At 41.8% G+C, this 12234-nt stretch overlaps 2 protein-coding genes across 6 annotated transcripts in view; one reads left to right on the top strand and one right to left on the bottom strand.

Moving 5' to 3' along the window:
- Positions 1 to 1682, bottom strand: part of LOC112144798 (calmodulin-binding transcription activator 1) — an 85372-nt gene extending 83690 nt beyond the window's left edge. For 4 of the 5 annotated variants that reach the window (XM_024269580.2, XM_024269578.2, XM_024269579.2 and 1 more), the window contains exon 1: positions 709 to 1682. In XM_024269580.2, coding sequence (XP_024125348.1) covers positions 709 to 733 — 25 coding nt within the window. In that variant the 5' untranslated portion in view covers positions 734 to 1682. The remainder of the gene's footprint in view (positions 1 to 708) is intronic. The other variant, XM_024269582.2, reaches the window with a different exon arrangement.
- Positions 1683 to 1995: 313 nt separating this feature from the next.
- LOC112144709 (dnaJ homolog subfamily C member 11) lies at positions 1996 to 12234 on the top strand. The gene is made up of 16 exons (XM_024269400.2): positions 1996 to 2489; positions 3005 to 3134; positions 3216 to 3289; positions 3386 to 3487; positions 4509 to 4637; positions 4712 to 4834; positions 4944 to 5017; positions 5115 to 5304; positions 5392 to 5477; positions 8332 to 8448; positions 8531 to 8686; positions 8913 to 8982; positions 9167 to 9224; positions 10281 to 10423; positions 10497 to 10626; positions 10751 to 12234. The coding sequence occupies exons 1-16, from the start codon at positions 2415 to 2417 to the stop codon at positions 10774 to 10776; spliced, it is 1683 nt and encodes a 560-aa protein (XP_024125168.1). The 5' UTR covers positions 1996 to 2414; the 3' UTR covers positions 10777 to 12234.

Here is a 12234-nt window from a genome sequence, read left to right as displayed (position 1 = left end):
TGAATGGATGAATGAGGAGCCTGGAGGAAGCTGTGTTTGATGACACTACCTCAAGAGTTCAGTTGAGGGAACAAAAATTACCAAACTCGCTTCTTACATAAAATGACCTGAAACTGACACACTTGCGCGCACCCCACTTCCCAGCCTGATTCTCACCTTTTTTAGGGAGCGTATAGGAAGCCATCCACAGCTAATTACCACAAACATAAACACGCGTAAACACCAACACACCGACGCGTGATGGAGACTCAATTAAAACGCGCTTAGAGCCGGGAGGGGGGATGTGGGGGGTTGCGTGACTGTGAGGAAGGAGAATCTGCAATTCAGAGATCTATTTTATGCTGAAAGAAACACACACTCGCACGCACACACACAAACACACGCGCGCCCTCCCGCGCGCCCTCCTGCGCGCGCGGAGAGCATCTGAATTCCTTCAGCGTGAACCTCGCTCATCCTCCTTCATCCTGTCGTGCTGAACTCCTAAAGCTGAGAAGTGTCCCGTCCTCCGACAGGACAACTCTCGCTCAGTTATTTATTGGCTGTCGGCGAAGCGAGCGGCTCACAGTCGCCGCTTCGGCTCCAGCCTCCGTGTTTTCGGGACGGGCCAGAGGAGAGGGAAAGCCCGGCTGTTGTCTGCTATCCTCCGTCCCCCTGGTCGCCTCGTTTGAACCCCGAGCTCCGCGAATAAAAAACATTATTTCTCCTTACCTTCCGGCTTGTTTTCGGCAGCCATTTCCCCTCCGCCGTGCGCCTCATCCCTCCTCCTCCTCCTCTTCCTCCTCCTCCTCCTCCTCGACTCGACCCAGTGGTGGCGGGAGGGAGGGGTGGTGGGGAGGACCGAGCGCGTGCACGGAGAGGACAGCTCAAGGAGGGGGGCGGGGCTGAGATGGAGCGCAGGTGGGTAGTGGGGGGCGAGCCTGCCGCGTTCAGCCTGACTACTGGCCGAAATGGTGAGGACTGACAGCGGGGATCCGTGATGGCGACACGCGGTATTCTCCGTCCCTTACTCCTGTTGGCCGCCCCCCCCTCCCCCCAAGTTCACGCGCTCTCCTCCTCCCTCTCTCTCTCTCTCACGTCACTGAGCAACGTCTGTATCCGAGGACACCTTGACAGCCTCCCACAGCATCATCCTCATCATCCTCATCATCATCTTTTTCTCCTTTACGCACTTTACGCACAGCCTCCAAACTGGCGCCCTCGTTGGATTATTTTGAAAAACACGGCCTGTTATGTTCGGTCTCGCCACAACCCCCCCCTTTCAGATAAAAAAAAATTAAAAAAGGGCTGTCTGAAATACATTTTCCTCGCACGCGCGTGGGCTGGCGGGCGCTGTCATCCGCCGTGGTGCTGAAGCTGGTGGTGCTGAAAGGACAGCTCCACGCGCGCCTACACAGCCCCGCGTCCACCTGCTTCCTTTGAGCCAGGCTTTAAGATTAAAGTCATGTTAGGTCAAAAACAAACAAACAAAAAAAACATGCCCCCAGTTTTCTTTTATTTCCACGGTGACAGCGAATCGTTGGCTTAAAATATCCCCGCAGAAAGTTCAGCCTGTCACAGTGTGCTCGCTCAAATTTACAATTCCGCCGCTTTTTATTTGGTGATCCCTTCTAAATAGCGGGGCTTAACTGGGACCATTATGTTCTTGCTTCCAGCCCACACTGTCACTCTGCGCCTCAGGGTGAAATATCGCCTTTGCACCAAAGCCCTGTGTTTGACAGAGACAATACCAGCTATGTCTGCTTTGCGCCCTTGGAGTGCAGAAACACACAACTCAGGAGGAAAAGATGTCAGGCAGGAGCCACTGAAGAGCACGTGCCGTTTCTGCCGACAAGGGTTTAATAGTAAGTTCTATTTAAAGACTTTTTCCCCCTCCACTGTTTCCGTATCAGCAAATTTTGAAGATGAAGCTTTTGTTGATATTTTTAATCACATAAGAATGTGTGGCTCCAATATTTAAAGAGATTCATGGGTTTATTGTAAATAGAAAACAAAATTATTATTTTGCGGTTCACTTTAGGTAAAACAATACATAAAATATTATAATAAATGATGTTCTCTAGATGATGGAATAGAGAGCTCCCTCTCTACAACCTTGGGTCACTAAACTTTTTAAAACATTTTTGTATATATATCAAAGCAAAGCTAAATTTAATTTGCTATAATCTGAAAAAATAAAAATTAGAACACAAGAAAAAAAAGCACGTAATTCATTTATCGTTATTTTTCCCTCACTGAGGCTCAAAAAAGCAAAATAAGAAAACGTAAACACAAAATCCAAATGTTATGTGACAACATGACCAGCAGGGGGCGACAAAACAGCTTTGCTGAGTGACGCAAACGACCACTTGAAACTGACCAATCAGATTCCAGAATGTTACAGGGATGGGCGGGACTCGACCGGGCTGAAAGCAGACATGGCGGCTCCTGAAGATGAAGATTTTGAGTTTAACAATCAAGACTATTATTCTCTGCTCAATGTCAGAAAAGAGGTATGACGAGTCTTTTGTCTTACTGCAGTGTTCGACCACTATTGACGTTGTGCTGCGAGTTTGGGACTGTTTGTCATTGAGCTCCTCTGTGGTCACAGTGCATCATCATCTCCTTCAGCAGAACGCTGCTCCTCATTCAGCTCCTCCGTGCAGGAGGAGGCTCACACCGGCTGATGCTACAGAGCCATGCCCACGCAGGCACCATAATTCTGCTGTGGACGGGACAAAACCTTCATTTAATGCTTTAGCAATGCTGAGCAATCTGTGTTTTTGCTCAAATTCCTAGACTATCATGTTAGGTTGTAAAACAGCATCAGGAAATCTCAGATATTATTTACAAACTGTCTCCTGTGCAACAGTTTTACATTTTCTTCAATAACCAAAATGAAAATATTCATGCTTTAGTGATCATCTGGTCCAAAAGAACCCAATAAAGTACTGACTTGCAGGTGGTACATGTTTGAATACCTGTGATATTCCATGTGGGCATCACCTCCTCCTCTCTGTTGTTCCAGGCTACTCTGGAGGAGCTGAAGGCGTCCTACAGAAGGCTGTGCATGCTCTACCATCCTGACAAGCACCGAGACCCGGAGCTGAAACGACAAGCCGAGCAGCTTTTCAATCAAGTTCACCAAGCTTACGAGGGTAGGACCTCCTGTTCGCCAAACCAAAATTCTGTAAAGATATCCCGACCGCTCCAAAACTGTCCCCTTGTTCCTGTCCTAGTGTTGAGCGATGCTCACTCCAGAGCCATCTATGACCTCTTTGGGAAGAAAGGACTGGAAGTGGAGGGCTGGGAGGTATTTTAAAAAAATATGATTCACTAAACCCGTCTCATTTCAGTGCTGCTTTTCTGTGTGTTTTCATATTTCTTTGTGTAAAATAACACGATTTAGATTGTGGAGAGGAAGAGGACACCAGCAGAAATTCGAGAGGAATATGAACGACTACAAAGAGAAAGAGAGGAGAGGAGACTGCAGCAAAGAACTAATCCTAAGGTTTATTTTGGCTTCTGTTTTAAAGAAAAATGGCTGCCAGTTTAAACACATTTAAATCCTACCAATGACTATCAGGGTCACAGTAAAAGAAATCAAATGAATATATGTGAATAAAGTCATTCAAATATTAGAGAAAAGTCAATATCAAAAGAATCAAATTGGAAATTTATGATTTAAAAAATCATAACTTTAAAAGGAAGAAGTCTTTTTTCAAATAAAGTTTAAAAGCAGATTCTGTGAGATTCTTGAGCAGTGGAATTTTTTTCCCATAATTGGATGACCCTTTCTTGTGACATTTTTACTTTTTTCTTTTTTAACTAATTGCACAACTTTATTCTTGTAAAAGTAAGACATTTTTCTCAAAATTGTACTTTTTTTTAAATTGTTGACATTTTTTCTCATAGTTGTGCAACTTTACTCTCACAAATTTAGACATTTCACATATTTCTGACTTTTTTTCTCTTAAAATTGTACAACTTTATTTCTTGTAAAATTAGACTTTATTCTTATAATTGCACAACTTTGTTTTTCTGTACAGTTTTTCTTTCCTCTCATAATTGGTCAACGTTATTCTTGTAAAATTTAGACTTTCTACATAATTGTACAACTTTATTTTTTGTGACATTTAGACATTTTTTTAATTATTGTACCTATTTTTTTCTCATAATTGCTCGAGTTTCTTCTCATAAAATGTAGACATTTCTTGTAATCCTTGACTTTCTCTTAAATTTGTCAACTTAATTCTCATTAAATGTTGATGTTTCTTGTAATTGTATGACTTCATTCTCAAATGTAGACACATTTTTTCATAATTGTACAAACGTATTTCTTGGTTTTATTAAAATTGTATGACTTTAAACTTTGAATTTTTTTACATTATGGTACAACTTAACTCTCATGAAATCTTTATTTCTATTTCTTCATCTTTATATTTAAATATTTCTTTATCTTCTTCTCTGGTGGCTCTAAAACTCCACCATCCTTCTCAGTTTAAACTTTCCTTCTGGTTCTCATCACTCAGGGCACAATCAGTGTCGGTGTGGATGCAACAGATCTCTTTGACCGCTATGATGAGGACTTTGAAGAGTTACCTGGAGGAGGTTTTCCTCACATAGAAATAAACAAGATGCATATTTCCCAGTCTATAGAGGTACATCAACACACACATTTACCGTTTTGTTGTCCAGTCGTTGACCTCAGGAACATTTCTCTGTCTGTCTTCAGGCTCCTCTGACTAACAATGACACAGCCATGTTGTCGGGTTCTCTGTCCACGCACAATGGAAGTGGAGGGGGCAACATTAACGTGACCGTACGCAGAGTTGTGTCTGCTAAGGGCTGGGGGGAAGTAGGTTCAAAAACTCCTTTCAGAGCTCTTATCTGTTTTTATCTGTAGGAATAGGAACTTGTGTTTTCTAAATAAGCCTCATTCTACTGGTGTGTATTCATTCCTGCAGGTTGAGTTTGGTGCTGGAGACATTTTGGGACCTCTCATCGGATTAAAAATGTTTCGCAACATTACTCCGCGGTGGTAGGGCCAAATGTTTTGACTGTTAAAGTGTAAAAACATTGTTGTGGCGGACTAAGTTTTGTCATTTCCTCTTTTATTTTGACAACTTTGGATCCAGTTTCCTGACTGCCCAGTGCGGTCTGCAGTTCTCTCCTCGAGGCCCACGGCCGAGCTGCTCTCTGATGACGGCACGCCACTTGGATCAGAACACAATGGGCTATCTGCAGTGGCGCTGGGGGCCCACCAGTGCCATGACCACCAGCCTGGTCAGGGACACAAAGAGCAGTCACTTCACACTCGCTCTGCAGGTACACAAAATGCCACGAAACCTTGATTCATGTTGTTTAATCACCATGTAACCTTTCTTTGTTCCCTGTGGATCAACTGGTTTTTAGTTAGGGGTGCCGCATTCGTACCTCATGATGAGCTACCAGTACAAGTTCCAGGATGAAGACCAGACCAAAGTGAAAGGATCTCTCAAGTATGTCAAGTACTCAAACATCTCAGTGGCTTTTAGAAAATGTCATCACAGCAAACATCTGAGAGAAAGCATCGACTGTATATGAGAACTGGACTGAGTGACCCCTCCTCCTGGCGTTCCAAACAGGAAGCCAAACTCCCAATGACTTCTATAGAGAAATGAACAGCCGTTAGTCAGTCACTCTATTGGTCAGAATAACCATTCTGTTCTGATACCTTTTTTTTTAAACAAGTTCTTGCCAATACAATTTTTTTCACAATATTTTTTTGTTGTGTATGACAGGGTATTACGGCCAGGATACAAACAAAATTTTGTTTTAAATTACAACTTGAAATCTCGTAAATTTACAAGAAAAAAGTCATAATGGTTCAATTACTAGAATAAAATTGTCAATATCAATTTACAAGAAAAATAAAAAATTTACAAGAAAAAAAAGGGGTAAATAACGAGAAAAAAAGTCATAAATCTACAAGAAATAAAAAGGGTAAATAACGAGAAAAAAGTAATACATTTAATAGAAAAAAAGGGGTACATTCACAAGCAAAAAGTCATACATTTACAAGAAAAAGTCTTAAACTACGAGATAAAAGTCATAACGTTGCGAGAAAAAAGTTGTAAATTGACGAGAAAAAATACCACGACACCACACTCGCTACAGTTCTCACATACAGTCAATGGATTAAACCCACATAGATACGTGTTTTATGGGATCTTTATAAATATTCTTTTGCTTTTTTTAGTACAAGTGATGAGTCATCTAAGACATTTTTTTTAGTTTGTGGTCCTTCGTCGTTACCTTATATTTAAATATATCCACCTATAAAAAAGCCATAAATGGGGTTTTCTATTCTGGAAATGGGTTTGATCCATTGGATGAGTCTGGGCTTTTTGAACAAATGCGGTCCTAATTTTCTGTCTTAAAATAAAATTTAAAAAAAACGGACAAAAAACCCAATTCCCCACCTACCTTCATTTCACCTTTGAAGAGCATCCAAGGTAGAAGATTAAAAGATTGTCTTGGTCTGACTCACCCGTGTTGCCTGTTAAAAGCAAAGCCAGTTGGTTGCTTAATCCTCTGCTTCAGGATCCTTACTGCTGCAGAAACGGCAATCTCTGCGTTGCAACACTCATGTTCAAAGCTTTAGGTTGGGGATGTAAATAAGTACATTCGGTCTTACACGATTAATCATCCGCTCTACAAGAATATTTATTTTCAGGGAGAACCTTCCATTCCTCATGCTAGCAACACTTGTGATCAAAAGAATAGAATTCAACTTTATTGTCTTGCACGTCTCAAATATCAGTAACCACATGTTATGAAGGGAATTGCATCATTGTTAAAATTAAAATGTTTCTTTTTCTGTTTCATGACCACATGGTAACGGTTTCAGTTTTTTTTTCTTCCAGAGGATGTCTCTAAATTCTTAAATTATAAATACAAAAGTTTTTCCCCTCTGAGACATTTAGGAATATATTTTCTTAAAAGTCAAGTTACATGTGAATTTTACATAAATTTAGTCACAATTTTAAGAAGTTAGATTCAGAATGTGTGTCTCTACGGAGAAAAAAAATAGACTCTGATTTGTGTGTTTGTAAATCTTGATTTGTAAGTCATACATTTTGTGCACAAGTATAAAGATGATGAAATAAAAAAAATGCATTTTACACCCTACACAACTTAAAATTACAGCAGCTTAAAACTAACTACATACACAAATCTTTAAAAATTACGCACAAATTGCTTGTTACACTCACACAAAACCGCATATACGTCTCCAAGATTTGTGCATTAATGATGCATTTAAATACTGCTAGAATGCTGAGTCATCAGTTTTCTTATCAACCTATTTGAACTTAGATTGTGAACATTATCTGGTAAAAATTTGACATTTTCCTACTTTCTGAAATAGATATGCCCCGATAATACAAAAAAGTCTAAATAGGTGTTCTTCTATCCTCATCGGTCCTTTACGGCTACTCTTTCACTGCAACACCTCAGCCGCGGGACTCTTCCAGAAGTAGGCAGCATGAAGTCCTTGCCGACACCCAGAGAGCGGACAGAGTCGATCAGGCCTACGTCCCGCTCCGCTCCCTGGGTGTGGAGAAGCGTAGCAGACTCTTCGACTGCCTGCCTGCCCCAGAGAGTCGGGCTGATCGACTCATCGCTCCCTAACAGTAGAACCCCCCCTCCCCTTATACGGCAGGAGCAGATGGTTCCAGGTCCATTTCCACATCCAGGAAACGGAGCGGGTCTCAGAGCTGATCGACTCGGTCCGCTCTCTGGGTGTCGACGAGGACCTTGCGCTGCAGGAAAAGCGCAGCTGCGAAGGAGTGATGAGAATAAAGAAACTTTAGTGTAAAGTTATTTAAAAACACATATTTAGACTTTTTTATATTAATTATCAGGCATATCTGTTCAAGAAAGTGGGAAAACGTCCAGTTTTCACCAGATATTATTCCCAATCTAAGTTCAAAGCAGCCGATAAGAAAACTCTGATGACCCAGCATTCTTGCAGCTATTAAACGCATCGCTTGCACACAAATCTTGGAGGCGCGAAAAAGAGTCTCACATCAGATTTGTGCCTAAATGTGGTTTTGTTTATGCGTAACAAGTGATTTGTGTAATTGTTAAAGATTGTACTTGTAGTTAGTTTCAAGCTGGTATAATTTTAATTTGTGCATGTTTAAAGGGTATTTCATTTATTTTTTTTATTTTTTGTAGTTTTTGTTAATGTGAACACAAAATGTATTAAATGAGTTACAAATCAAGAATTACACACGCACAGATCAGGGTGAGTCTATTTTGTCTCCGTATCTCTCCAGTCTTTCAATTCTCCGTTGGTTTGTTCTCCAGGACCGGCTGGTTTGGTACCGTGGTGGAATATGGAGCAGAGAGAAAGATCAGCCGACACAGCGTCCTGTCAGCCACCGTCAGCATGGGCGTCCCACAAGGGGTCACACTCAAGATTAGGTACCCCCCCAGTTTAGGATACTCCGTATGAAGTAGTTGCTTCTGTTTGTGTGTTTACATTTGTGCGGATGTTTTCCTTTAGGCTGGCACGTGCCAGTCAAACATACCTGTTTCCCATCCACCTGACTGACCAGCTGCTGCCCAGTGCCGTCTTCTATGCCACGGTGGGCCCTCTGGTGGTCTACATGGCCATCCACCGACTGATCATCGTCCCATACACGCAAGCTCAGAAGGAACAGTGAGTTCAGATGACTCTGTGTTTTGTTCAGAAGTGATTTGATGCACCGATCCTTCCACAGAACATTTTGAATCCTAGCTGGTTAGCGACTCCTCATTGCTGATATGAGCAAACAGTTGGTCTTTTTGTTATGGGTATTGTGGGGTTTCTTTTCACACCCACGCCGCCATCAAAGAGACTCCGCAGTGAATCTCAGTGGGTGGTTGTTTGTGTCTGCGTCTCTCAGAGAGCTGGAGCTGCAGCGGAAAAGCTCAGCCACAGACATCGCCAAGAAGAAGCAGGAGGCCGAGTCTGCTGTGAGTACTCGCTTGCAGAAATGCGGTTATTCATTGTGCGTGGGGCATAATCGATCATTCTTTATAAGTTGGGCTCTCCTCATTATGAACTCCTGACTGAATCTCATCCATCCTAAAAATGTTTTGCCGTCCTCCACACATCTCCCTCCTTCTTCCCCTCCGTACCCTCTTGGCTTCTCTGCAGGTTCTGCTGATGCAGGAGTCTGTGAGGAGAATCGTAGAGGCAGAAGAATCCAAAATGGGTGAGGCCGCACACACACACACACACACATTCACACCCCACACCAAAGGGATAAAGAGAAAAAGTTTTCTTCTGCAGAAACTCCAGTTGAGCTTTTAGTTCATTTATCATCGTCTATTGCAGCGCTGTAGTGTCCTTCAAGGTGAAGTTTTTCCAACTTCATCTGTTCTTTTAAAGCACGTCATGATGGTGGTATTGATCAGATCGGTGCATCAAACACCCAAATGGAAAACTCCTAAAACATCATAACTGAGAGCTCAGCGTCTTAACAAAATCCTCATGCTTTATCTTGGTTTTATACTCAACACTCAAATGTTGACTGTAGGGATTACAGCATTGTTTTATGAGACTGTTGTTAGGTTTTGGCACTGTATATGAGAACTGGACCAAGTGAGTGTGACATCATCCATAGCAAATAACTGACATCCCACTCCAACCAAATTAAGTCAGTTCAGTCGTCATTTTGGAGCCAGACGTCTACCCATTAAGCCACACGACTAAGTTGTGGGTGGGACTGTTAGCACAGAGTAAGCCTCCTCTCATTTCCCATCATCCATCGTCCATCCACTAGCTTACAGGCCTTCACAACCTAACATTACTGGATGCTGCAAAAAATGGCGAGCAATATCAGAGCTATTCAGACGTTCAGTTCTGATCCAGATTCCAGCTCAGACGAGGAAAACAAAGACGTTCATGGATCTATTTGTCTGGTAGTGGATGCATCAGAAAGGAGCGGAGCAGAGAGTTTGTGGCTTCTTTGTCACAGCTACAAGCTTTTCACAACAACACTTTTTCACCTGCTTTTCACAATGAAGAAATACTCAGAAATGTAATTTGAACCTTAATTGTTTTAATACACGTCCTCCATCATCAGAGAAACTTCTCAATAACATCAAAATGGGTCTTTAAGTCCCTTAAAAATAATGTGCAGGTTTGGAAAACTTGAGTTGTTTGACAGTCAAAACACAAAGCATTACATAGTTTTTAGACTTTTTCATTATTGTGTCTTTTCACATGGAAGTTCTAGGAATGACTTGTGAAACTTCTGTGACTTTAGGGCTGATCATCCTGAACGCCTGGTATGGAAAGTTTGTGTCAGACACCAGCCAGAAGCAGGAGAAAGCCCGGGTGATCGACGTGACGGTGCCACTGCAGTGCCTGGTCAAAGACTCCAAGCTCATCCTCACCGAGGCGTCTAAGGTTTGTCCCACGGAACGATGGCACGCTCCCAAACGTCTGCAGGTTTCACTCAAAACGCTTTCTTTATGTGCAGGTAGGGCTGCCGGGCTTCTACGACCCCTGCGTGGGAGAAGACAAGAGTCTAAAATTACTGTATCAGTTCAGGGGCGTCATGCATCAAGTCATTTCTGCAGACAATGAGCCTCTACGGATACCTAAGCAATGTTAGTATGCAGGCCTTACCTCACCAAAGACTCATGGAGCAGCACATTAATTACAGCATTACTGAAGCTTGCAGTCTGCGCTTGCACACGCGCTTAAATTGTGCATTATTCTTTCTCTTGTCAGCTCACAGAATAGAGTCCGAGTCCTAGGAGCCCACTGCTGTTGGAGTACCAGATAAATCAGACTTGCAGTGTTTGCAGAAGAAAGCGAGACGAGAAGAGGTGCATCAAAAATGAGTTTGCTATTCTCCTCTGGCCTTCCTCCGTTGTGAACTCAAGTTTCCTCGCCTCTTCCTGGACATCAGTTCCCAGACTCAGCAAAGCGCAGGAGTCATCATCTCCGAGGCTCTCATGTTGGCGTCACCTGACAGAACGGTGAAACCTCTCAGAAACCAGTGTTTTTGATTTATTTTGTTTCTGACTTTTATTGCGTCCTCTGTGCACCAACCTTTCATTGTAGCCTTAGTCCTACATGTGAAACATCCTGGTAATTATTAGCATTACGTGTTGCATTAAACTCGATGCGTCTATCTAAAGCCAGACTGAGGAGCAGCTGGACTTTTAATTTGAAGGATTCTTCAACTGAATTTTTGGTTGTTGTGACACATCTACTGTGAAGAAAAGGTTTATCCGTGAAACTGATGACAAAAGAAATAATTTCCTTTCGATGTTGGCGATCTGGATAAACGGCAAACTGTTCTTTTTTCTGGGTTGCAGTTTAAAGGCAGATATTCAGCTTGGAAATGATTTGTGTTGGAGTTTTATTGATCTTCTCTGCACAGCTGCAGCTAAAACGAAATTTTCGGTAATGATTATTGATTTACGTTTTTTTTTACTTGGCTTGTGCCAAAAAGCCAGTGATAATCGTAAATATCCGTATGGATTTTAAAACCTTTGGATGAAAGGCATGTTTAAGAGGTAAAGACATCAGCACTTCTCGAGTTTATTCTGAAAGAAATCCCTGCAGATGAGCCAGACTTTATTTATTTGATCACTTTGAGCTCTTATTTTGAAATTGCACACTGTCCAAGCACATTCTAGCCTCTCAAATTGGCTGTTAGTGAACAATCTCAAGAATCCTCACATTTTAAACCTTAAAAGTCACTAAAACAGTAAAAGTTAAGTTCCTAACAGAACTTTTGTATTAGTTATAATTCACACGGTTGAATTTGTGGCACAATATTAGGTCATTGAATGCACCTCTATTAGGTACTTAAGTGCATATCATTTAAGAACTGAAGTTTTAAAGATGTTTAGAGAAAACTAAATCTAATGAAAGAATTTATTTCTGATCCGTCTGAGCTAAGAACTGGATTTTACTCAGTTGGGTTACTTGCAACTAAACATGTGATGGAGACTTTGAATGTTTTTTTTTGTGTTGGTAATCATCTCATCTGGAGGTCATTTCTGTAGCATCTTTCCTCCACTGTTTTTATCCTGTAAAGAGATGATAGGGCTGCTTTTGCACAGGCGCCACCATGAGGCAAGCGGACATACTGCCCCTCCATGTTACCCGTCGTCCACTTTAGGTAGATAGTATGTATGGTTTTAAATAAATATGTATTCTATCCTGGAAAAAATTAAATAAATATGCAATATATGAAAAAA

Source organism: Oryzias melastigma, linkage group LG5 (assembly GCF_002922805.2).
Source record: "Oryzias melastigma strain HK-1 linkage group LG5, ASM292280v2, whole genome shotgun sequence".
NCBI lineage: Eukaryota > Metazoa > Chordata > Actinopteri > Beloniformes > Adrianichthyidae > Oryzias > Oryzias melastigma.
Note: the sequence above shows the minus strand (reverse complement) of the source record. Positions and strands in the feature narration are given on the sequence as shown.